The following is a 25515-nucleotide window of genomic DNA, read 5'->3' on the forward strand; positions in this document are numbered from 1 at the left end:
CTGCGCGTTAATTACTCCACCACACCTGACCAAGCATGTACGCTTTTGTCGATCTGCAGCTTCACTCAAAACTTACAAGTTCAATACGATCTTACGTATGCATCCCCTGAAGACAAACAACGGGGAATACTATAGTATTGACCTTATGCAAGCATCCGAGGGTTAGGTTTCCGCCGTATTACAGTCGACATAATGTTGGATGAAAAGTCAGTCAACAAGTACCCAAGGTTTCCAATGAAAAAGAAAATGTTGAATTGGCCCCAAACAGATAGACAGGCAACCAGACAGCCCACCAGAATTACTAAGCATGTAAAGTGCGGGGTTATAGTTCACGACACGCCATTCACGTGCTGTTTACTAAGTTTTTTTTTTTTCTCTCCCCCATCCATGTCTGGTCTGTCCGCTTTGTTCAATCAGCAGGGAACCAGCATACAGAGATCCGACAATGTCATTTGAGCCCCAGCCCCCCTCATTACTCTATCCAAATGCTGCAGCCGCCGAAGAGGCACTCAAAGACTTTGCCCTGCAGAATGGCTTCGACCTGATCATTGCAGAGCGCTACCCGCGGGGGTCTGGCGACAACTGCACCCGCCTCACCTTCCGCTGCGTCCGGGGCCGCGCAGCAAAACCAAAACCGACAACCGCTGCCGCTGCCGGCGCTTCGTCTTCTTCTCCGTCAAGCGCTCGTGGTCCAGCTGCAGGCAACGCCGCTGCCGCCGCCGCCGCCACAACCGACAGTGGTGGTGACGACGACGACGAGGGAGGCGGCGACGGCAGCGGCGGCACGCCGGCCAAAAAACGTCGGCGCGCCCGTTCCCAAATGACGGGCTGCCCGTACCGCATCAACATCAAGATGCAAAAGTACGAGGGTATGGGCTGGCGCATCGACCGCGTCCAGCACCGCGGCAGCGGCGGGCCCGGCTTGCTCCAGGGCCACAACCATGACCTGTGCCTCCCGACGGCCTTTTCCACGTTCAGACACCGGAACTTGAAGCGGCATGAGGCTCGCATCCTGGAGCTTTACCGGCAGGGTCGGAAGCCGAGGGAGATCCTGGCGCAGATCGAAAAGGACATTGAGGAGCGGCGCGCAGTGGGACACCCAGGGGAGGAGAACGGTAGCGGGGGTGCAGTAGAGATCGATTACCACGGGCAGGGGGTTGGGTTCTCTTACCAGGACATGCAGAACATGCTGCAGAGGAAGAAGAGGGACGGGCTGTTAGAGGGTCCTGTGGAGGCTATTGGGGATGTTGCTCGGGAGGCTCCTGGGGAAGCTCCTGGGGATGCTGGGGCTGGGAGGGATTCTGGCGATGCAGAGAAAAATGATGCGAACGGCATTGGGGATGAAAAAGTCAAGGAACCTCAAGATCGGGTCCCGGCGTCAAATCCTGCTGGAGTTGAAAGCAGTCCAAAAACTCCAGCTGTACAGTCTTCATAGCCATCCATCAGTCGAAACATTACATTGTCTCGAAGCACACGCGACTTCTCTAGCCAAATGACGGCTGTAAAGACTAACGACGAAAAATTGGGCAACTAGTTTATTTCAGAATTCCCGATTGTTGCGGAACGCCTGAAAAATCTGGAGCCATGCCCGACAACCACAACCTTTAATGATCCAACAGTCGCTCATCATCTTCTTCATCCAATCTTCTTCATCACTATCATTCTCCTCATTCATCGTTCTCATCATCTTCGTCAGAACTGTAGTAGCATGGTCTGGTATCCTCGTAACCAGACTCGTCGTCGGGTATCATACCCTCTAAACCGATTCCAAGTTGCATCGCAATCCAGTCGATATTGGTCAGGGTCTTGTGAGTCTAGCCCAGAAGATTGCTGTTGGCGATCCTGGTTTACTTGTATACTGGCTCAATCCATTCGGCATGAAAAAAAAACGCCGCGCTGAAACGGGCTGGAAAGATTTAGGAAAAGAGTTTGAAAGGGGGAAAATAAATATTTACCCGGCTACCCTTGCTGTCCCTTCCACGCCCGCAGTCAAGTCGCACAAGCATCTCAATCAAAGTACGGCCCGGCGGATCCTCGAATGAAGTCCATTGCAGAATGCTACCATGGTCTTTTTGGCGATCCAACCAGCAACCAGTCTCGCGACCTTTGTTTGTCCCGAACTGCTCATCCACAAAGTTAACAGGTAAAACAGCCAAGGATCCGATTCGAAACCAAACCCCAGGACACGGGTATCACTACTTTGATTGCACCGGGCAATTGTTGTAACCTGGATAGTGAGCAACTCCTGTGATGAACTCCCCTCCCGGCCGTCAATATCCATATCTACGCACCAGTTACCACTGCATCCCTCCATCTTTGTGAGTATCGCGTCTGATTCTCGCGAAATCTTCGGCCGCTGTCGCGCCGTCCCCTCAACCTGCTCCATGGAGCCAGATTCCCTCCCCCATGCGACCGACGAGCCTGCCCTCGTCGGGATGACAATCGAGGTATTCCACGGCCAACCCGCAGATGTCAAACATGCCAAAGTGCGTCTTGTCCACCTCGTCCGAGTACGCGATGAAGATGAAGACGCGTTTCAGCTGGGCGATTTCAGATGCGTCTGCAGCCCACAGCAAAACTTCATGAGGCGCGAGGTCGTCGCCGACCTCTAAGAGTTCTGCATCCGCTCGTCGTGCATCGTAGTTCACAATCCGTAGCGAGTGGTTGTTGTAGTACGGCCGGGTGAAGTGGAGCGTTGCCGGCTGAGACCAGAGGACGTGGTCGATGGCCATTTCGTCGCTGCGCAGGTGGGCGGTGCCGTTGGGACGAATGCCGTTGTCATTGTTGTTGTTGTCGTTGTTGCCATCGTCATCGCCGCCTCCGAGCTCGCTATCCCACAGAGTGACAAGTCCGATGTCAGCAAATGGCAGAGTTCCATGGCTGTTGTCCGTCCTGCGGGCAACTTGGACAGTCAGGTGAAGCCCAACTTGGATATGGTCCAAGGGAGCTGGGAGTTAAAAACCTGCATCTGTGGCTCAGAGAGCCCCGACATGATAGCACATACCGTTAGGCACTTGACAGAAGTCTTCCTATCACCGGAGACGGCCCCGACAATGTCAATAGCGGGAATATGCAGCAATATACCGCAAATCCAGTCGCCTGCGGGCACGGTTGCTACCGAACCGACAACCTGCACTCCATCCACATCGCCAGTCGCCCTGATCCTTCGCGGCTCTCGGCCCTCGGTGGTAACACCAAGGCCGACCAGCCAAGCATCCGTTGCCCGGCAAAAGGCCTCGAACCCTTGAAACTTCGTCGTATCCTGCCAACCCTCGACAAAGATAAAGTTGTCCTCATCGCCTAGCAGGGAAAGCCCCTCATTGTTGGTCACCGTGAATCTCTTCCAGATCTTGGCCGCCGAGGAGCATAGCTTGCTCCCATCCGGAGCCCGCGAGTTCCCCAGCGCACTTTGAGCGGTGGAGGTCAGCCAGCGCCGCGAACGGCGGCCTCCAAATGCGGCGGCGGTCTGCTAGGCGCAGGAGGCATCCTTGTTCGATCCCAACGGCGGAGTTTCCAGATGGTGTCTACCCAGATGTAGAGCAATCGCACGCGGTGCATAAGCTTTTGGGTTTTGTCGCAATATCATCGGGCTGCTCCTCGGCGAGGCTGTCTTGGAGCTCGAAGAACCAGGCCAGCTAGGTGGCGATGACGTCTCTCCAGAATGACAGCGGGCCGCTGTGGATGCTGACGTGCGCAAACCACGATGCGTTCGCCCAGGTCGCCCCAATCGCCGAGACCCTTGCCCATCTTCAACATGATTTTGCAGGTTTAGCTGCTTCAACGGGTCACTTTTCACCTTTCCGCCTAGGTCACGAAAAGAAGATGACGGGAGTCGATCGTGATATCCGGCCTTCAACCGGCGATGCGGACGTAAAAGTGGCCGCCGCAAATGGCACAGCAGCTACCCTCTGGCATTGTGACTTTTTATCTAGTTCTGTCTTCTTTTTGAGGCGCCCAGATTTTTCAACACGGGACGATTAGGGGGAAGATCCAAAGTTTCTATTGGATGGAGAAAGGGCTCGAAAGCCCATAAATGATGGCAATAGGGACATCAGAGGCCGCCAAAGATAAAGCAATGCGTCCCTTGCCAGTAAAAAGCTCTATTTGGAGTCAAGTTGCATACGGCCATAGGTGTAATTTCGAACCCTTGCGGCTGATGCTTGGAAAATGGACAGGCTGCCCTATGAACGGGTACGACCCACCCCCATTCACGGCCTGGACATCCGGGACAGTGGTGGTACCCCATTGGATGGTGGATCACGCCGAGAATATGGTCTGAGCCGAGGGTCCGGGCTAGGCTATTGTCAGCTGGGTGTGCTCCCCTGAGAAAATGATATTGACCTAAAAGAAAACAGGCGCTTAGGAAGGAACTTTTCTCATTTTAAGGCCGAATGGCAGCTTCTGAACGTCACCCGTTTGATCCTCGAAAATTACAGCAACGTCTTGAGAGTGACTGCAGCTCCGGAGGTTTAGTACTGCGACAGAGTATGACGTGCAGATACTAGGCATTGTTTCTTTTCATCGTCGCTCCGTGGTCGAAGAAAAGTCAAGAGAAAGAAAGACAAGGGGAAACATTAAGGTGAGAATTCCAAATCAGGCAGGCCAGGCAGCAGAACCCCTATCTGATGTTGGCAGATGGGGAATCCCTGTCGCTTACTGTAATCGCCACGTTTTCTGACCAAAACAGCTGTGTGCCCTGCTGTAAGTTGTCTTACTACAGACAGGGTCGGGATTGGACTGGACGTGGACAATCATCACAAATGGATCTAGAAGTCACCAAGTGGTTCACACGCAACTGCGACGAATTTTCGATGAAGATGATGAATGTATTTGATCTAAATTCCCAAGACAACAAAGAAAAGATTGTATGCTTTTGTCAAAGGCACGTATGCCAATCCTAGAACCGCTAAAATGACCAAATTCGCACTTTTGTAGCTTCCAGGCCGAGGTAGAACAGTGGAGAAATAGAACAGAAAAAAAAGACGACGAGGGTATCCCGAGAAGATCCAAAATGTTGCCGTTTTCCCAAAAAAATGGCACATTTTATGTCATGATAAAAAAAGAAACGCCTGGACCATCCAAAAACCAGAAACCCAAGAAACCCGACCAATCCGCAAACAAACAAATGAAAAAAAACTCCAAAGAATGCATATGCAGAGCGTTAAAGAAAGTGAATACCGATATAAAAACCAAAGGGAAAAAATCAAAATAAAGTGAGGGAAGAAAGGAAAAAAGAGAGAGAGACGTACTCGTCTCCGACTTACACCATCTCCATGTGACCAAAGTCGCGCACGTGCAGCCTGTCCACGGATCGCTTGAACAGTGTCGTCGAAACGCCGACCTTGCAGGACACCCCGGCCGCCATGGGCATGGTTGCCTGCCACTTGCCGTGGGCGCACTGCTGGTACTTGGTGCCGCCCTCGATGCAGTTGAAGGTTCCGTCGGTGCAGGAGCCGCCGTCGCCGCCGCCACCGCCACCGGAAGCAGGAGGGCTGGCAGCGGGAGGGTTGGCCGGCTTGTCCTCCTTGGGAGGCTTATCCTCCTTAGGAGGTTTGTCTTCCTTGGGAGGCTCAGGGGTGGGTGTAGATCCAGCACCACCACCGCCACCACCACCACCGCCGGTGCCCTTGTCAACCTTGCAGCCTGTGAGAACCTTCATCGGACGGTTGTGGCCAATCCTGACCACGGGACCCGGGAACTCGTAAGAAAAGTCACCCTGGGCATTCGTATCGCAGCCACTTCCGGGAATGTTGGGAGTAGCAATGCTGGGGAGCTTCTCCAGAGCGGCCTTGGATCCGGGGGTGCCGGTGAGCTTGATGGGGGCGCACTGCATGTAAAACTCTCTGTTTCCAATCTTGTTGATCCAGGTCCAGGCGAGGATGGCGTTACCTCCCGGGATGCCCTCGGGGATGTCGTAAGTCAGGCCGGAGTCCAGGGGCTTGGCGGCGTCAGCCGGCATGAGGTTTTCGTTGCCGTTCTCCATGGGGCAGCCTCCGTGGAACGAAGTAATCACGCGAAAGTCGGTCGCCGTCGGCTTCTCCTTGTACGTGATGGCGACCTGGCAGGAGCCACCGCCGTGTACGGCCGTTCCCGCAAAGGTGATCTTGTTGTTCTTGGATCCGATCTTGAGCTCTTGCGGCGTGCCTCCTGAGAGCTTGCCCTGGCAGATGTAGTTGGCTCCAAGGTCTTGAACGGGACTGCTGATGGTACCGGGAAATGGCTTCGGCATGGCCATCATCATGTGGGCTTTGGCCAGGGAGGCAAAGGCCATAAGGGAGGCCACAGCCGCAGATGTGGTGAAATGCATTTTTTTTTTGTTTCCTAGAATATGATAGTCTTTTGGTAGTAAAGAGATCTGATGAGGGTTGGGGTGGAGATGGTTGGAGGGGGGTGGGAAGGGAGAACGGGAGCAGGCCGTTGAGCTCTTGTTATGCAAGTTCTGTAACGGTCAGTGTTGAGGTTCTGATGGTTAGTTGTTCCAGGTGAAGAAGAAAAAAAAGTAGAACAGCACAGATGTCTCGGTCGAGCCTGGGATTAATGGTTAGCTGATCGTCAGAACTGTTCGGTGGCTTGTTTGCCGCCGTTAGTATCCTGACGTGGTCTTGTTATGCCGATAATGATAGGGGAGTGAAGATTGGGAAACATCAAGTACCGTGCCTTGCTCTATATACCGGTAGTTGAGTGCACCAAGGGATTGAATCCATCACGGGAGGGAATGGATCCATGTAATCCTAGACCCACCCGCGCATCCTGGGCACATTGTAGTAAACTCGTCAAGGCGAATCACAAGCAAGCAAAGATGGACGTTGTTCAGCTTGTCAAGCCTTGGGGAGACCCGCTGACAAAAGAATTTCTGGGGGAACAGTAATTTTGGTTCGAGGCTCAAGCTTTTTTCTCCCTTGGGTTGGAAGGAATTTAGCGATGTGCAGCCAACCGGAAAGGAAAGTTGACCCGGTTACCTTTTGGTGCAGGGCTGCGCTACAGAAGCGGGAAGAAACCCCGTTTTGCGGGCGATTTCCCGACGAATCACAGCGACCTCCTAGCCCCCTCGGATTTTGTTTAAGCGTGCCTGGATCTGTAGTAAGTCCACCAATATTGGACCCTCCTAAAAGAACTGCATTGATGTAAGCACGCTTACCTGATGCAGCCAAAGCCACCATGGATTTGAGAGGGTTTTCGTTTACTGTCTCGTATTTTGAGGCTGAACCTCTGTCTTCAGTTGCAATCAGCGCGTTGCATGACTGTAGTGTACATCTTCGCGTCTTACCCTCTCTTTATCGCAAAAATAAAATAAAAATAAAACAAATAACTGCATTGACGAACCGTTGGAGACTTGCTTGCCAACATGGCAGTCGTTGGGGCGTGTCTTAGGATTCCACGTTGTACCGTGCCTATTGAACCGTGCTCTTAAACAATCAATGCATCTACAGGTGCCTGTGTACTTTGACTTGCATTGCACGTTGAGGCGCGGCACCTCACACACGACACGCCCTTCACCTCACTGTCAGCTTTCAGGATCCACTAACCAAACACCTTGGTGCGGCTCGGATCTAGTAAGCAGCGCCTCCAAAACCGATAATTATTTGGTAATTGCCCAAATTTTGAGAACTCTTGTTGGTTTAAGCTGTGATTGTTTTCTTTTTTTCCTTTCTTTTGAAGCCTACCTCAACAGTCCAACAGTAAATCGTACGAGCCCCAATAGTGATACTGAAGCGCATTTAGGCAGGCCTAATTGAGATGTTGGCCACTTACAATTCGGCATAACAGAGAGGAGTCTAGTTGTTTTGCAACCTGTTCCTGCCAACAGGCAAACACGATCGACAAACGCATAACATTTTATCCGAGGAGCAGACAGCCTTGAATCAGAAATCCAAAACAAAACAACTTTTACTGCCTTACTATGCCCGAAGTTGGGAGGTTGGCGTGTTGCACAATTACTTTTTTGCAAGTTGCCAGGTGGATAGCTAGGTAGGTACCTAGCTACAACGCAAGGCTAGCTGGCTTCACTACAAAGCACAGTGCACTTTGGCAAAGCATATGTCCAAGTGTTGTTCTCTGGAAGACAACAAGGCTGAGTATTAGGTTTTATTTAGTAATTTCTGCTTTAACTGATGCCCGACATATCCCAAACAAAAGTACAATCGTAACTGCAGAAAATAACGGGTATACTCGCCATCCAATCTCAAGTGACCAACCAAACGCCATTACGAAACATCCACCAGTCTTTGCTTATTATTATGACCACCAACCGTAACCAAGATACACACCACAAATTCTCTAGACAATATTGTCTCCCCCACGTCGCACTTCATGCTGCGTCGGCACGCGAGAATCATGATGCGTCGCTGCTGAGCCTGGCACCGTAGGGCCGGCGCCAAACGCCATGTCGTTGTTGAAGTTGTTGCCCTCATAGTGATTGGCGGGTGCCACGCTGTTCCCTTGCCCTAATTCGGTCGCGTGCTTCTCACCACCGAGAACACCACCATCAGTGCCCCGCTTCTTCTTCCCGAACCGCATCCCCTTGGTCTTGGTCCGCCTTCCCCACCCGGCCTTCCTGGTCATGGTCCACCGCATACCCACAATGTCATCCTCCCCTTCGCCGAACGGCAAGCCCCGGTGCAGCGGAATGTGGTTGGTCCGCCAGTTCCAGACCGACGCGTACACTGACCTGTAGGCCGAGAGCGCAAACGTGATCCCGATGACCATGCCCGTCAGGATATCGTACCAGTTGTGGCTGCCGTCGACAGACAGCGACCCGGCGATGAGCACCGCGCACAGGATCGGAAAGTAAGCGAGGGCCAGCTTCCACAGCGCCGGGTGGTGGTTCGCAAACACCTTGAGCTTCGCGTTGAGGTACAGGCTGAGGTAGACGAATCCCGCAAACGCGGCCGTGGTGTGGCCGCTGGGCCAGCTCTCGAGCGCATTGTCAATGTCCTTCTTGTCGCCCGTGCAGATGGCCGTCGTGTACATGATGCCACCGTAGCCGATGCCCTCGGTGCCGCTCTGGTTTCTGCTGGCGGCCAGGGACAAGTCCGGCTTGCACGTGTCGTAAAAGTTGGGCCGGAGGCCGCCGATCAGCCACTTGAGCAGGATCTGACAGAAAGTGCTGAGGACGAGCGCGTTGAGTAGGCCGATGACGCCGTTGGAAAAGTCCCAAAAGGAGCGCACGCGGATCTGCGCCAGTGCCATGACGAGTATGGGGAAGAACATGGCCGCGATGGTGGCGGCCCAGTTGGGCACAATCTGCGGCCTGTGCGGGTAGGCGAACTCGGGATAGACGATGTCGCCAGAGGGCGAGGATGAGCCGTTGGAGTTGTTGTTGAAACGAACGGGGAACGGGCGGTGAGTTACAAGAGGCGCTTGGAAGATCTGTAATTTGAGAATCGTTAGATCATCATCGGTTCCAGAGTAGTTGTAGTTTAAAAGGAGTTGAAAGAAAAAAGAAAACACAATAACAATCTAAGGTTACATACGCCGAGAGTGATTGCGCCAAAGATGGCCATAGTTAACAAATCCAGCCAATGCAGCTTGATCCATAACTTAACCGATGGCCGGCGTCGCATGCTGTACTCCTCGGCGAGGACGCGAGTTGCACTACTGTCGCGCCGACCCGAGGAGTGCTTGTTATGCGTTGGTAGCTCAGGGCCATCATGATGCCGCCGACGACGGTTGAACATTGGTGGGAGGGACACCATTGTTGGTTCCAAGTTCACTGTGCTGACGGGACGTCGTTTGATGGTTCAAACACTCAGGCAGTTACTTAAGTAGGTACCTAGTTAGTTGGCCTGGGTTTTTGTAAGGATTGCAGAGAAAGAAGTGAATAAGATCGAGAAAGGAATAATGCGATTGCAGTAGCCTAATCGGTAGGGCAGCATGTTTAAATTTATCAGAAAAATTGTACCACTATACAAAATCCATTCACGTCAAGGTCAAACAGTGCTGTAGAGCAAACATCATCTGATTCCCTACAATGGTTGATCAACAGTGATGTCATCCACATTAACAGCAGCGATGCCCTGACAAGCCTGATTCCCAAACGGGAAGTGGTCGCAGGGATTTACAGCGCCGACCCTGGTCTTGGCCCGCGTCACTTCAAGAAGAGGGGCAAGGGTCTACTCCGTATGTTGCAAAACACCACCCCAAGTCGGAAAAAAAAGACATTTCAGACGAGCCATGGCTTCCGTCACCATCTTTTTTTTTATTGCGTACCACCTGCCTAGGTACCGACTCACTCACCTACATGAACTTGCCGACAATTTAGATCGTCGATCATACTTGGCGGGGGTGAATTATTCAACAGGATAAGCCTGAATTTTGTATCAACCTACAGTACACTTGACGACTTTTGCTCTTTGCTCTTCGGCCGTAGCAGGTAGATCTTTCATACGTGTACAGTGGGCCGCCAAGAACATCGCAATGAGTTAAAACACCCATACAATATCCACTAAACTCATTGTTTTCACACCGCCATAACTTTGCAACGATCTTAAATACAGTGAAATGAAAGGATTATCCAGACTTGAAAGTTTAGATTATATGTGTTGGCATTTTAGATTAAATAACTCTTGCAATATCACACATGGTTACCGAACTTAAAAAATCTGAACAAAAAAAAATAAAGAGTTGGACACGCTATAAAATCCACTGACATCCACAATAACAACAAAATGTGCGATTTCTCCTGTTGGGAAATATCGGAGACTTCATGGTATGAAATCCACATACCGGTATGACCTATAGACTTGATGGCCGTAGCTTATATTTTAGGATCCAAAAAATCAAAGTATTCCTCTTTGTTGTTGTAGTTAATTTGTTTGCAGATCTATCGCGATTGGTAAAGTATGAGCTTGGGGGTATGAATTCTTTTTTTTTTATTTTTTACGATACATTGTACATATAGCATCTGTGCAAAAATATTGCAACCCAACAGGGTCAACCTCCCATCTTGGTGGTTGCAATAAAATTGCACACCTACTGTATCTCACATTGAATGGAGCATTGACAATAATATTAGTAGCGGACAAGAACGAAGGAGTTACAAACAACTGATTAGTTGATGGTTTCACAAAGTTGGGCAGGTGAGAAATTTATTCTAATATTCTAATATAGAAGTAAAACAATAAAAATCAACGTAACGTGAAAAGGGTATCCAATATTTATCTGATCCAAAATTATCAAGAATGCAAATACGCCAAAAAAAAAAGAAAGAAAAGAATATTATTGAAGCGAATCCCAGCTCAATCACTCCAAACCGCCGCCCCCAACCCAGCAGTTTCTACTAGCCAAACCGACATTAACAGCCATGATCAGCGCCCTGACCTCCCCACTCATGTCGGTCAGCTTCTTGTCTCCCTTGTTGATGATACCGACAAAGTCCATAAGCACCACGCTGGGGTAGCTCCATGGGCTCCAGCTCGAGTAGCCCCTCCAGAAGACGGGGTCGTAGGCGCGGTTGAGCGCGTAGTCCTCGATGCTGGACGTCAGCACCGACACGGACTTGACCGTCAGGATCCACTGGCTGATGGCGAACTTATCCTTCCTGGTCTTGTCGTCGGCGACGAGGTTCCGGTTCGCCCGCACCCACGACTCCTGGTCCGTCGCCATGTCGGCCGCCTTGTCCACGTCGCTCCAGCGCTCGATGAAGTCGAAGCTGTCACCGGGTCGGTAGATGCCCTTGTCTGGCCGCACCTTGCCGCCGTCGGCGAGGACGATCACGCAGGCTTTGCCCTTGCCGATCAGATCCCCGAGCTTCATGTCCGGGATCTGGCCCTTGAGTCCGCCGCAGCGGTTGTCGAGCTTCTCCATGGCGTCGAACACGCGGTCCCACTCGCCGTCGTTGAGGTCGCGGTACTTTTCGTCCGTCTGCATCGCGTGCGTCAGCGACAGCACCACGAGCTCCGCGTTGTCCTTGGTGAAGGCGTTGACGTTGCTGACAATGTCGTCGATCGACTGGCCGCTGATGCCAAACACGGGCGCCTTTTGCCCGCTGTAGTGACCCGTAAGAAGCTGTCCGCCGTTTCCGATCACAGGTCGCACGTCGAACCACCGCGACCCGGCCTGCAGCTGCCCGAGGATGTCGACGCCCTGGCAGATGGACGCCTCCGATGGCCCGATGGTGCCGCCCGTCCTGACCGAGATGCCCGCGTTGTGCGACCCCAGCATGGTGATGTGGCGAATCTTGCGCCCGCCGATGATGGGGAGCAGCTCCGTCATCCATGCTACGGGCGGGCTGATGCTGCTCCAATACCCGACCTTGTCGCTGCCCGTCAGTACAAAGTTCACCGCGCGGTCGTTGCCACGCGAGCTCATCTCGTAAATGGCGCCTTGCTTGACGCCGTTGACGGGAAAGTCAAACTTGTACTGCGTGCGCATCTTGTTGTCCTTGTCATTGCTGTTCGTCGTCGCCCGGATCTGGAACTTGTTGCCCGTCCCGTCTAGCTGATACCCGGCCTCGCCGTTGCAGTCGGTGAACGTACCGGGTCCGTACTCTAACGAAGCCTGGGGACTGAAGCCCGGGTCGACGTTGGAAAAGTCGAACGGCTTGATCTGGTAGCTGTTCTTCTGAATGTTGTTGAAGCGCAGGGGGGAGCCGTTGACCATGCTGACAAACATCTTGGGGTACACCATGGGCAGTTTGGACTTGATGGGGTCAAAGTACTTGCCATCGCCGGGCTTGGCTGGCCAGGCGTCAATGTTGCGGCAGGACCCCACGTCACGGGCGGATTGCACACTAGCGACTGAATTGATCTGTGACCATTTTGGATTCGTGTTGGTGGCGACGTTGTCCTTGGCCGGGATGGCCTTCTTGTCTGATACGATGGTGTTGTTGGCACCGACTGACACGACGTTACCCATCTGCAGATTCTGGTTGTCGTCCGCAACTACCGCTGTGTTCTGACAGGAGTTGTTGGTGGCTATGGTGCGGAAATGTCAGCAAAGATGGATCATTGTATAGCGCCTAATCATACTTCAGTGGAGCTTGCTGCCAAAAGCGGGATACAATAGACTTACCGCAGTTCTTATTGTCCTTGTTATAACCAGAAAATAAGTCGGCCCCAGCAATGGTGACATCCTTAGTGCCCTTGACGATAGCTCCCAGAGCCTTTCCGCAAAGATTATCCGCCGTGCAGATCGGGTCCCCCGAAAACATCGAAGTGATACCTCTCTGGACCAGCATCGGCCTCTCAGCCTGGAAAAACGGCGTCTCGATTCTGATCATGGCCGCAAGGACCTTTTTGCTCCTGTAAAAGTTGTACTGATACAGACCGGCATGCTCCGCCGAAGTGCCATAAAGCCACGTAGGATCGCTGCTCTCGACGAGCATGCCACGTGCCGCATACACCGAGTTGCTGACGGCACGGCCAGGAGAGGCACCGTCGATCATGTGGTCTGCGGCCCACAGCCAAACGTTCTCGAGGTAGGCCGATGCGCCTGGGGTGATGTGCATCATCAGGGCGGCGGCGTGACACTCTCGCTTGCTACCGCCCGAGGGCGATGAGGGGCACTCCTTGGGCGTCAGCTTGGTGTTTTTGGCACCGCCGACACGGGCGTGGCAGTCCCACATGCCGGCTTTGCCCTCCCCGTCGGCCTTGATGTTCCACTCGACGAGGATGGCGCCGGCGGTGGCGCCCTTGGTTGTGAAGAGCAGGTCCTGCATCTCCACTGAGCCCTTGTCGCCTTTGTTGCCGACTCGGATCATCGGTAGTGGCCGGCCGGAGTCGGAGAACTTTGGGCCCTGGGCGACGAGCTGGGACCACGCCTCGCCGATGATGAAAGTGTCGGGGTGGATCGTGATGGTGTTGGACAGCATGTAGACGCCTGCATCGACAAAGATGTAGCCTCTCTTGTCCAAAACCTTCTGCAGACACGATGTGTCATCTGTCTTGCCGTCTCCTTTGCATGAGTCCTTGGTGTGTACCCACTTGTCGGCGAGGATGTCGGTGTATTGAGGCTTAGGGCGCTCAAAGTATGCCTTTTTGGGCAACGAAGAGGTCGTCTTGTTTCCAGTGAGGCTCTCTTCGCGACGAGTCTCATGCTCGAAACCAAGAGACAGATCACGCTTGGAAGGATCCAAGTACAAGGCGCCCAAAGTCCACGTGTCGAGTTTACTGGGCGTTCCCTGCACATACTCTTTCTCTCCGTCCCAGACCCGATGTTCCACCCGCCCGGTAAAGGCAACGTTGTCAAGAGTAATGCTGGTGGTCTCTTGGCCAGGCTCGTGCGAGGCAGGGGCATTGCGGACGGCGGTGGCGACATTGTCGAAGGTCGAGTCCATGACGTGGATAGATCCCAGATAGCCACTGGGTTCGCTCTCACTGTTCAAGGTGTCGTCGCCGTGGAGCTGGAACCCGATGTTGCAGTTTGCAATTTCCACACTCTTCCATACCCAGCTCCAGTCCCAGAGAAGTCGGACCGCCGTACCACATTCGCGGAACTTGATGCGCTGGGCGGTGAACTGTGAGTTCCCTCCATAAAAGCCAACTTTTCCTCCTACAACGGTCAAATCGCTGATTTGACCTCCGCTGCCATTCTCAGAGAATATTCCTATCTGTGTCGTGTTCGGATTGCTTCTGAGGGTGGTCGCGCGGACCTCCACAAAAGAGAGCGATGCCGCTTGAGATGTATGGTAGTGTATGCCGCTGATGTAACCGTCCTGTGGTGCCGAAGTAATGTCTACAATGAAGTTCCTGATTTGACGATAGAAGCTATCGCCAGCCGCCGTGGAAGCCCCGTTCGAGTCGTCTCGCTTTTCCTTGATCTTGGTGACGTTGGCATTATCGCGGTACTCCTTTGTCGAGATAACTCCTAGCCCAAGAAACGATGGGGCGGCCTTGAGAGTTGGCGGGTTGGTGGCATCGCCAACGAGCTGTGTCGCTGGCAAAGCTGGGATCGTACCACTGACAAGGTAAGTGCCTGAAGGAAAGTAAACAATGGCATTCTGTGTCGTCGAACCTGCACAATCACCCGTGCAGCGGACGTTGACTTCAGGCTTCTTGCTGGACGCGGCGAGGATGGCGCGTCGGATGGCAAAAGTGTCATCGTGGATGCCGTCGCCCTTGGCGCCAAAGTCCTTAACGTTTCGAAAGACCTGGTAGTCCGGATCATCTCCCCAAGGCATGGAGCCCTTGCGCGCAATGTTCTCCATCCAAAACTTGGTCTTGCCATTGGCCGTCCTCTTTGCCAGTGATGGGCGAGACTTGAGCGAGTCCGCCTCAGCCAAAAGCGCAGCGGCTGAAGCTGTCTCTTCTGACACTTTCAGTAGCTGTGGAACCGTCTCGTCGCGCTTCTGGAGCGTCGACTCGAATACCTGATCGGCGTAGTACATGTTGCGGGCCGGATGTAGCATGCGCTTCTGGTTGCGCACGCCGGCTTCGGCCATGGCGACCTGGACAATGTCCCGAGCGGCATCGATATCTGATTGGGTTGCACCCCTGACGCGGAGGGGGATTGCATCGGCGGTTCTTATCTGGCGTTTGTGAAGGGCCAGGTCCGGGACGTGTTCGTTCAAGTGGTCTCCTGCTCGCTTCCAAGCTTCTGACCCAATCGCATACTGTTCACTGTCGATGTGGTTTACCGCGAGGGCGTGTTGCGGCACTAGGCATAGCGCCCAGAAGATGAGAGTGCCGTACGCCATCACGACAGTGATGATGGTGACGGATTATGGGAAAACAATAACAAAAGAAAACGAATATACAAAATGACAAAAAAAAAAAAAAAAAAACCTTGAAAGAAAGTAAACAAAATCTTCCGCCATCTTTTTTTCCTCCGAATGCCCCTAGGGGTGGCCCCGCGATCATATTTACCTGGCATTTGCTGCATGTGGCCCATGTCTCGTCCCGGTTGGCCCGTTGCAGAAATTTGAGGGGCTTTGGCGCTGCGGAAGGATTTGCTTTTTCTCGGTACTGCTGTGCTTATTCAATTGGAGCAGATGTCATCTGGGCGATGCAGTAGCCACCGGGCTTTGGGTACCAGAAATCAACTGGAAACGGAAATTCCATGCCGCGGCGTTGACGAATCAAGGCGCTTGTCAACACCCCATGCGGCCGGTGCGTTTGACTTCGCCCCCGCACGGGACATGTTCGGAAAGGCACCAGGTACAACATCGGATCAAAGGTGTGCACCAGCCCACTAGCACCAGCTCCTAAGGCCACCGGGCAAGCGCCTAATTTCAATTGGCTCCTTGCATGAACCACAGCCGGTAGTCAGGGGCGCAGGGGTCCTGGTGTAGTAAGCAATTTGATTGACGTTATTGTACATCAGCACCCAAATTCTTTTTTGTGTCCAGGTCTGGGTCAGATGGAACCCTGGAATCTAATTGGACAGACGATGTCTTGCTTGCCATCCATATGCACCAATTGAAGTTACCTTGTGGTAGAGACAGTATCTACAGGCGACCATCTTAATTGTAAATGGTAAGGCGTTCTTATCACGGCTTGATCAGGTTTTATGAGTTAGTGCCTTATGTCTAGATCAAACCTCGAAAGAAAGTCAAGGATCACGCCTGGAACAGCCCCACAGGTAGAGCCGTTCGCAACAGGTACCTGTGTCTCATCTAACTTAGGTCAGTTGGGCACATTAGAATGTTGATGGCGCCGACATGAGAGTAAACGGCGTTTCAACGAAGGAACACATTCGAACGGCGCCGAACCCTACTATATCGGCTAGACCCGAGCAAACAAGTCTCGGTGTCCGGCATTGTTCAAAAACTGCTCTGAGCCAACCTGCAATTTTTCTGTGATCACTAATTTTTTGCACCAAGCAAGGTCTTTACTAACGTATGGTTATTTATTGAGTTTTGTTCGTCGATCTTTGCCCTAGACTAGTCGAAAAAACCTTCTGCGCTTCCTGCTAAACCACCGTGAGGGCGTTCCGTTATTCCGTTGGTCGAGTTGTACATCCAATTGTTGAGGTATATGGGTATACTCAGCCGCTTACCCATTCTGCGCGTCGTCTTCGTGACCACGATCGAGACTCTCACCTCGACTCGAAATATCGGGTTTTAGATATATACAAAAATCAAAATGATGATCTCGTAAGCAGAAGCAAATGTTCGCCTCACAAAATATGTATGATTTTCACAGCCAAATTCTTCACAAAGACTGCATGTAATCATATTACTCTCACGCTAGTAGCCGAGCGCCAAGGTCTTGATTACGGTCATCAAAAATACATTTCCCCGGTCAACGGAAGAATTCACATCCGCTAGAATATCACCTGCATAAGTAGTTTCAACAGAACGCTGGCTCTCCATTAACTGGCTACAGGGCCCACAACCGATATCAAGAGGAGGGACCCATGCGTGGCATGGTTTCGTTCTGAACTCTCGTTAATGGGTTTCCCGGAGGGCAGGAAATGAAGTCCAAACCCCAGACATCTCACAACACCACCTCATTCGCGACATATCAGACTATTCCACTTGACTACTATAAGCTATACTCATAGCGCTTATCCTCCATTAGATTTTGAGCTGACACGATTTAGATTTCCATTCGAAAGCCATGTTCCTTGGCTTGAAGAATTATAACCAATCTAGAACTTCAGTTTTTGCCTGACTAACTGCTTTGGTAATTAGGTGAGATGGTTGATTGCTCTGAACTCTTTTGGACAAGATAAATTCTCCCGTACCCCATGCATCACCTCGCACTCACTATTGTTTAAAAAAACAAGCAAGCTGCAAAGGAAACCTGCGGTATAGATCGTGTATTTACAAACGGGGCGATTCCAATATCTCTCTGGCGGCTCTTATGTCAGACCAACTAGTAGTGACTGGTCCAATCAGGTTCCTTGCACGAAGCAGTATCCAATAGACAGAGTATACTCCAAAGCCCGACTGCGGCACAGTTGGAGGTCAGGTGCCAGCCCGCATTGTTCATAACATTATCGGAAATTTTAAAACCATGAATTTGTATATAAGTCCGGTTTATCCATGAATAGCAGACTCTCTTACGTCTCTCCCATATCGATTCTATTCCACAGGGCGTCCTCTGCAACCTTCCCTCCTCCTCTTTACACGAGCATGAGCAGCGGCAATAATTATACCACCATCAAGCCCGTTCCTCTACCGTCATTCATCATGAAGGCATCAAGCATCCTCATTTTGATCTTCGTCGGCGTCTCAGTCGCAGCGCCCGGCACCCCAGTTCAGGGTGACATGCTTGAAGTGCGTCAGCAAACGCCCAGGCCGCAGCCAACCGCCTCCCCATCGACTTGTACTCCCGGCAAGTACCGTTGCTCAGGGTCCGACATCCAAGTCTGCAACTCCAGCAAGCAGTGGATTCTGAGCGCCAAGTGCAGCCCGAAAAAGTGCAGCGAGCAGAACGGTGGTGCTTACTGCATCTAAGTATGAGAATACTGTGGATAACGGGAAAAGAAGGATATGGCAATTTCTGGCAGTATTGGGTACCAAACTATTTCAGACTGGTCGGCAAAGGGCTTCGTGCATCTACGCGTCTACATGGAATTTCAAAGCCTCGGTTCACCATACAACCATCAAATTTTGTATCGACTAGGCAGTATGGAGAGGATCTTTCCAAATCAGGTCTAACTGAAATCGAAAATTAGAAGATCAAATCCACCCATTGATACGCGTGTTTTTCATCTTACTCTGCAACTTATCAAATGATAGTGAGACTGAGGGGCCCTGTCTACGTATCTTGCCACAAATCTCAACATGATTACTTGGAAACAGCAAACCATGCTATCAGGTATCCCAACTGAATTTGTATTTAGATTTACAGTCATCAATGTTGCCTTGGCTTCTTATCCCTCCACCCGGTATAAACGTCTCAGCCTGCCTGGCTGACGAAATGGGCAAAACTGCACGGTACTTTGACTTGCAGTGCCAAGACTCGTTCCCCCCTCACTTGAAATTGACGAATTGATGATCAACAACTTAAATATGCTTCTCAGCAATGCAGTCATCCAATAGTCGAATCTCAACCAGCAGCAAAGTCGTATCAGGAGCCAGTAAGGGGCACGATAGCACAACCAAGGTTGACCAACTATCAAATTGAAAATGTTAGCAAGCGCTGCAACCATATACTGCCTATAAAAGGGACCAAGAACAGCCGCTTCTGGTCCTCAATACAATCAATCTTTCTTCTACAAATAAGCCTCCACAACCACTATCACAAACTCCTCCAAACAAACAACACCACCAAGGCCCACCTCCACCACTACCGCAACCCATCAGCACAACAATGAAATCATCAGGCATCGTCGCCCTCATTTTCGCAGGACTGTGCTCCGCGGCACCCGGCGCCCCCGTTCAAGATGGCGAGCTTCTCGAGCGCGCACCGATACCGAACCCGCTACCCGCTGCACGGGTCTGCACTCCCCCCGCGTGGAACTGCTCGGGCAGCAACATGTATGTGTGCAACTCCGGTGGCGACTGGAGCCTGAGCGCCAGGTGCGGTCCGGGGAGGTGTGTTTTGCAGAACGGAGGGGCCTACTGCGTTGCATGAGGAATTTTATCTGCCGGGGAAGCCGAATGTTTGCAGTCCAGGGGGATTATATTAGAGGGATGTTTATTGGCTCTTCTTTTACTCGGCGTTGGAAATGGCTTTGGTTGCGGCATGTGCCTTTTTGCTGCCGTAGATATAAATGAGTGCTACATGGTCTTGGAGAGCTGAGCCGCTTCCAACTAAGGGCTTGGATCGAGTCTAATAGTCTCAAGTTTGCTTGGTGAACTGTTGATAGTAGTACCAAGGCTCCCAACAATTGAGACACACAACTGGCACTCTTACAATGCAGCTAGCTAATATAAAGGGAGACATGAGACTGGCATATAGCCTCTCCTCATCAGCGACCATGTGGCGCAATTGTAGCTGATGGCCGAGAAAGGTAACTGACGAACAAAACGAAGTTTCAATCATCAAGTGGTTAGCCACGAAAATCGGATCGACAAAAATACAAGGCCCTTAATTCTAACCCTGACCTTCTTATCAGCATTAGCCGTCTCAAATCCAACTCACTGACACCTGTAAGTTGTGGATTCAAATCTTGTCATCGGCCGAGGTCTTTTTTCTAAACCCCCCCGAGGCAGGTTGATAAAACCCGTTCTAAGAATCAAAAGTCCCCCACCAAGTTTCTAGCCTTTTCGGGCATTCACTTGCACATAACTATCAATCTCCTACCCCCGCCTCAACAGGCCAGCGAGTCCAGGTCCAACTCCTGCTCCCTACGGCGGACCAAAAGCTTAATGTCGGGGTTGAGGTTAAAGTTGATTCCGTGGGCGGCGGGACCGATATCCTCGCTGCCCGGGGCCAGCTTCCAGTCGTATTTGAGGAGCATATGCGCCAGGGCGATCTTGAGCTCTACGGCGGCGAAAAAGCGACCGGGACAGGCGTGGACACCGTGGCCAAAGGCAAAATGATGGGCGCTGACGCTGACCAGGTGCGATTTGCTCTCCTCACCCCGCGTTTTGCGCATCTCGACAAAACGATGGGGGTTGTAGCGGTGCGGTTCTGGCCAAATGTTTTCGTCTTCCATGAGAACGGCGTCCACTGCGACGTTGGTGCCCTTTTTGATAACGAAACCGTCGCTCAGTGTGACGTTTTTAAGGGCTTTTCTCTGGAAGAATGCTGTGGTGGGGAGCAGTTAGAAAATGTCACAGCGCCCTGAATTGTCTATTCTTTTGGGAGCTTTGGCCATCGTTTCCGAGCTTGAGCATCTTTGCTTCTTTCCCAGTCATAAAAGGTTGGCGCCTTTCAACTTACTGTTAAAGATTGGTCTTATCCTTTGGGTTTCCTTGAAACAGCTATCCATTAATACCAACTTCTGGAACGCCGCTTTCGTTAAACCCTCTGCACCCAGCACGTCGATAACCTCCTGACGCAGAGGAGCAAAAAGCTCCGGGTGCCTCGCAATGTCGACTACGGTTTGCCCCAAAAGGTCCGAAGTGGTGTGTACCGCCACGAGGGAAAGCGATATCTGCTCCACTGCCTGGTCGACCTTTCTACTTTTAACTTCCTTTTTATACCATTCGATCGAATCGTTGTATGGGTTCTTTTCGCCGCGAGCCTCGGCTTCTTTGATAACGGCATTGCGCTTATCCAAATGCGGCTGCAATATGTCCCGGCAGCGCTGGAGTAGCTGGCGGTTCTTCAAGGCTCGTGGGTGATATCGGTTCACGATGCGCCGCAAGAACTTTGGACACACCCCGAGCAGAAACCCAAAATGGAAGATATTGACTACGTATTCGGAGGAGGCCTTGATCCAATCCATGTCTGTACAAAGCTCCTGCATGAAGATTCGAGACGACATCCGGGAGACGACCATAGTGATGCTGGCAGGGGTTATTTCGGTCCATTCTGGAGAGTTTCCATATCTTTATTTAGCGTTACCGCGCAGACCGAGTTATTACGGTAAGACTTACCCTCGGATTCCATAAACACATCCTTTAGACTTTCAGTAGCCTCAAGTGATAATGGCCTCGTCAAGGTCGCTATAATATCGACAGTGCCGTGTCAGTTAATGCCCTGTGTTCTTTCATTGGAGGTGTGGAGGGCAAATATTGACTGACAACTTACACAGCGGTTTCGTCAAATATTGGTTGACAATGAAAGGCAATTCTTTGGGCGCGCTAAGTGGTTCAAAGCCCGGAAGATAATTATGAACATACTGGACACCATCCCATCGTCAGCACGCTTGATTGATAACAGAAAGAAAGACTATAAGCTAGCAAATAACAAGAATCGCAGGGCGATGTGGATCCGTTTACTCACATCTCCAGCTGCGGCCGTGAAATTGAGGTTTCGCTCACTTTTCACCTCGGCCACGTACTTGTGCGGGAGTAAGAGCACGGGACCGTGCTCCGTATTGAGTTTGTAAGGTTTATCTCCGAACCGTTTTGTGCCTTCTTTCAGTGTTTCTCGAGGATTCATGAAGAATTTGTAGCGCGGTACGAATGCCATCAAATCGATGTAACCTTTCGGGTTCAGCCAAGGAACAGCTGGGTATTTATCCTGCGAGGTGTATGCGGCAATGGCTAAAAGCAAGGCCGTGACAACGTACGGAGCATACCATGCTGATGTTGCAGTGCGGAGCCCCTGGAGGATTCCGGCCTGGGAAATGTTGGCTACAAGTTCAGCCGCCATTGAGCAGGTACGGTGACGATAAAAGATATGATGAAGCGAAACTTTTAACAACAATGCACCCTCGGATTTGAGGAGACGAGTACTTTGAGATGAACAATCGTGAGTAACTGGACGGCAGCCCGCTAGCAGTGTGCAACCACTTCTTCACTTGTAATAGGAAACGTATTTGCATCCGTACAAGGTGCCGTTTTATTTTTTGAAATTGATGCCTTTTATGCACCCAGATTTGTGAAGAGATAAAAGAAAAGTGCGCGCGTCTCTACATTCACTCGCGTACATAGTTGAGATATTCAGCGAGTGGGGAGTAGATTAGCCCGCACACAAACTTGGGCAAGCTACTTCAAATGCGACATGTTCAGAGTCAGAAGCCGACCCCTGTTTGCTGGATGGGCCACATTGTCATTTGCAGTTTTAAATTCACTTATTTGTATGTGTCATTTTGGAATGACCATGTTTTGTGACACTTCGTGTCAGCGTTATTTCATACAGTTGCGAATGGCACTAATGCTTGGGGTTTGCTTTCATCTTCCCCGATCCCTGATGATGTGGCAAGTGGAGAACGAACTAGAATAACGAAATATATCAACGTGCTGCAATGTCATGCAGGGTTCTGAGGTAAACAATATGCTTTTCAACTGTTTCCAGCCTGTCAGAACCTGTCCATTCCAACCTCCGTACTAGTGATACAAGTCAGTCAGGCTTACCCACCTTCGAGTCGAATAGCCGAGGTCATGAACCCCTTTCCCTCCCCATCTTAGGGCAAGTAGCTTAGTGCAACCGTGCCCTTGATTGGATGTGCATGTACACGCATGAGCTAAAATTGTCTGCCGCCAAGTTCGAACTTGGGAAAGCTCGAGGTAGCCAACGTTATGAGGCCAAGGCGGAGCTTCATCCCTGCCTGATATAGTGACAATTCTTTTACTGACCCAGTGTCCCCCAGACGGCCAACCAAACATATTGGAATTTATTCTATTGCTTATCATGGTATTTATCGTGACCAGGTGATGGGTAGGCATGTATGCACTTGGACTTTTAATTCAGGCCTTGGAGGAGAAGTGCACACAGTCACATACCCCCCACCCCCAAACCCTGGGATATAAATTAGATCCCAACTGCTTGGTTTATCTCAAGAGAAATACCCTTGGTAGAAACGTCACATCTCTATTCTAGGCGCAGCCCTGGCTTCTTCCCCTATTCCGCAGTCTCAAAGACCAACGAGTCTAGATCAATCTCCTCCTTGCGCCGTCGATATACAAGTTTAACCTGCGGATTGACCAAAGTATCGAGGCCCGCATCAATGGTGAAGGAAGCTGCATTGTTTCCAGATATTTTCCAATCGTATTTCAAAAGCAGGTAGCAAAATGCCAGCTTGACCTCGTGGGCGACGAAGAAGCGGCCCGGGCAGGCGTATTTGCCGTACCCAAAAGGTAGGTGGTCGGCCGTGGCCGACACGAGCTGCGAGATGTTTTCACCGCCAGGCTTTTTGCGGGCCTCGAAAAACCGGTAGGGGTCAAAACATCTCGGGTTTTCGAACCTGGCCGGGTCCCAAACCCTGCTGGCGTCGACGCTGACAACTTCGCCCTTGCGCAGCACATATCCGCCTTCGATCTCGGTGTCTTTCGTCACCATCCGCTGCATAGAGTTGGCCTGGACGGGCTTGAGCCTCTGGGCTTCCTTGATAGTGCTGTCCAGTAGCTTGAGCGACGAGAGCGATACTTTTTTCCACCCGTTGACGGGGAGGGTTTCCAATATCTCTTTCCTCAGCGCATCGATGTGATGCGGGTTGGCCGCCAGCTGTATCAGGGTATAGGTGAACAGGTCCGCCGTGGTGTGGATGGCCGCGGTCGAGAAGACGAGCTGCACGCCCGTTGTTCTGCACGTGGGATCGCCTTTGGCCTCGATCTCGACCCATTCAATAACGTCGTTGTACACGGGCGGGGCCACCCCCTTTGCCTCGCATTCCTTACGCTCCTTGCGCCGGCGCTCAACGACCGGCTCCACAATGTTGCACGCGCTGGCATACAATGCCCGGAATTCCTTGCCGGGCTTGCTGGTCCAAAAGATGAGCGACCTCAGCCAGCTGGGGAAGCAGCGCACCGACATCAAAATCCCAAAGGACACCATGGCGTTTTTGATAGTTACGTCGAGCCATTCCTCGTTCCGACAAAGCTCGGGTCCTAGGAACACGCGGGAGGAGATCCGGGCGACGATTTGCGTGATATTGTTATAAATTGTGACCTCGGTCCAGTCTTTTTCAACACCCCAGGTTGCATACGGACTATCGGTTAGCGGCATCGACATCATCTTCACTACGGTTTTGTGTAAAGACAGATTGGTAGGGACGGAGGCAAGGACAGCTTACCGGGATTGTTCCCAAAAACCTTGTCGATAGCAAAGGCGGCCTCCAAAGCCATCGGCCCTGTGACGGTGTCTTTGGAATTGGGTTTGGGTCAGTAAAAGTCGCAAGCCAGGGCGATGCTGTAGCAAACCGTTCGATACTTACTAAGGCGTTTTGTCAAATGCTTCATGACAATCTTTTGCACGATCTCGTTCGGGTGGTCGAGCAGCCAAAAAACATCTCTGCCCGGGCAACCAGGAGGGAGAGCCTATCAAATTGTTTTTATCCATGTTAGAAATCGCATTTATCGAAGACATACTCGCTATGGAGGCCTTTACGACCCAGTTAACTTACATAGGCAAATGCCTTGCGAAAGTTCAATGTCGGCAGGCTCTTGACCTCATTCGCCCGATCAGGAGGCAAAATAGTCACGGGACCGACGTTGCTCAAAAGCTTGAAAGGCTGTCCCGGAAAACGTTTTTTACCCTCGTGAAAAAGACCCATACCCGTGGTCATGAATTCCACGTTTTTTATGAGACTTAATTCGAACAGCCCTCGCGGGTTGATCAATGGAACTTTGTCATCTTTGCGGCCGCTAAGAATATAGCTAGCGATCACCGGAACCATAACAACAGCGGCCAAAGTTAGCGCAACTGTCGACCGGTCAAAATGAAATGAGGGAATCCCGCCCAGGAATTGGTCCTGGAGCCAGGCTGAGTGGGCATTAGGAGGATTAGCCATAACTTGTATTGCCGTTCTTGTGATGCTGGTTTGGAGATGTTGAAAGTGCGCTCTGGTGGCGGGTGATGTGGGTTGTTCACCAGCAGTGTTTGAGCGACATTTCATGGGGTCCGGTCCCAATACTCACACTATGGGAAGGAAAATGGATGATACACCGGGCAACTAGGTAGTATGTGTGTTTTTCCAGCGAGTGAATTTGAAGACGACACCGAGTCAAAGCGGGGGAACCTAACGAAACAAACCTTACTTCTCGTGTCATTCCCAATCGTACGACGTAGTTGTAACAGAGTACGGTGACTCCCTATCCCATGTCTGAATGCGGCCATATACTAGTATTAC

General features: G+C 51.5%; 9 protein-coding genes across 9 annotated transcripts; 3 read left to right on the forward strand and 6 right to left on the reverse strand.

Moving 5' to 3' along the window:
• Positions 1-445: 445 nt before the first annotated feature.
• On the forward strand, positions 446-1435 carry PgNI_12046 (uncharacterized protein; the record flags this gene model as incomplete). Its single annotated transcript, XM_031132003.1, has 1 exon — positions 446-1435. One exon carries the CDS (start codon positions 446-448, stop codon positions 1433-1435), a length of 990 nt encoding a protein of 329 aa, XP_030977330.1.
• A 232-nt stretch (positions 1436-1667) lies between these two features.
• On the reverse strand, positions 1668-2314 carry PgNI_12047 (uncharacterized protein; the record flags this gene model as incomplete). The annotated part of the gene is given in 3 exon segments (XM_031132004.1): positions 1668-1814; positions 1956-2068; positions 2086-2314. 3 exon segments carry the CDS (start codon positions 2312-2314, stop codon positions 1668-1670), a joined length of 489 nt encoding a protein of 162 aa, XP_030977331.1.
• Positions 2315-2372: 58 nt separating this feature from the next.
• Positions 2373-3915, reverse strand: PgNI_12048 (uncharacterized protein; the record flags this gene model as incomplete). Its single annotated transcript, XM_031132005.1, has 4 exons — positions 2373-2892; positions 2928-3407; positions 3504-3850; positions 3871-3915. 4 exons carry the CDS (start codon positions 3913-3915, stop codon positions 2373-2375), a joined length of 1392 nt encoding a protein of 463 aa, XP_030977074.1.
• A 1345-nt stretch (positions 3916-5260) lies between these two features.
• On the reverse strand, positions 5261-6307 carry PgNI_12049 (uncharacterized protein; the record flags this gene model as incomplete). The annotated part of the gene is made up of 1 exon (XM_031132006.1): positions 5261-6307. One exon carries the CDS (start codon positions 6305-6307, stop codon positions 5261-5263), a length of 1047 nt encoding a protein of 348 aa, XP_030977075.1.
• Positions 6308-8277: 1970 nt separating this feature from the next.
• PgNI_12050 (uncharacterized protein) lies at positions 8278-9695 on the reverse strand (the record flags this gene model as incomplete). Its single annotated transcript, XM_031132007.1, has 2 exons — positions 8278-9369; positions 9474-9695. 2 exons carry the CDS (start codon positions 9693-9695, stop codon positions 8278-8280), a joined length of 1314 nt encoding a protein of 437 aa, XP_030977151.1.
• Positions 9696-11075: 1380 nt separating this feature from the next.
• PgNI_12051 (uncharacterized protein) lies at positions 11076-15739 on the reverse strand. Its single transcript, XM_031132008.1, has 2 exons — positions 13012-15739; positions 11076-12914 (listed from the first exon to the last, which is right to left on the reverse strand). The coding sequence occupies exons 1-2, from the start codon at positions 15632-15634 to the stop codon at positions 11242-11244; spliced, it is 4296 nt and encodes a 1431-aa protein (XP_030977150.1). The 5' UTR covers positions 15635-15739; the 3' UTR covers positions 11076-11241.
• A 2158-nt stretch (positions 15740-17897) lies between these two features.
• On the forward strand, positions 17898-18340 carry PgNI_12052 (uncharacterized protein; the record flags this gene model as incomplete). Its single annotated transcript, XM_031132009.1, has 2 exons — positions 17898-17905; positions 17977-18340. The coding sequence occupies 2 exons, from the start codon at positions 17898-17900 to the stop codon at positions 18338-18340; spliced, it is 372 nt and encodes a 123-aa protein (XP_030977111.1).
• Positions 18341-19199: 859 nt separating this feature from the next.
• Positions 19200-19463, forward strand: PgNI_12053 (uncharacterized protein; the record flags this gene model as incomplete). Its single annotated transcript, XM_031132010.1, has 1 exon — positions 19200-19463. The coding sequence occupies one exon, from the start codon at positions 19200-19202 to the stop codon at positions 19461-19463; it is 264 nt and encodes an 87-aa protein (XP_030977110.1).
• Positions 19464-20142: 679 nt separating this feature from the next.
• On the reverse strand, positions 20143-25176 carry PgNI_12054 (uncharacterized protein; the record flags this gene model as incomplete). Its single annotated transcript, XM_031132011.1, has 9 exons — positions 20143-20582; positions 20718-21311; positions 21377-21445; positions 21531-21621; positions 21726-22064; positions 23310-24346; positions 24460-24528; positions 24601-24703; positions 24790-25176. The coding sequence occupies 9 exons, from the start codon at positions 25174-25176 to the stop codon at positions 20143-20145; spliced, it is 3129 nt and encodes a 1042-aa protein (XP_030977154.1).
• Positions 25177-25515: the final 339 nt, after the last annotated feature.

The sequence above is a fragment of the Pyricularia grisea genome (assembly GCF_004355905.1).
Source record: "Pyricularia grisea strain NI907 chromosome Unknown Pyricularia_grisea_NI907_Scaffold_8, whole genome shotgun sequence".
NCBI lineage: Eukaryota > Fungi > Ascomycota > Sordariomycetes > Magnaporthales > Pyriculariaceae > Pyricularia > Pyricularia grisea.

Coding starts and splice junctions, on each gene's coding strand:
- PgNI_12051 (XM_031132008.1), bottom strand. CDS start 15,634: ATGGCGTACGGCACTCTCATCTTCTGGGCGCTATGCCTAGTGCCGCAA. Junction 12,915..13,011: donor CAAGGACAATAAGAACTGCG/GTAAGTCTATTG, acceptor TCCGCACCATAG/CCACCAACAACTCCTGTCAG.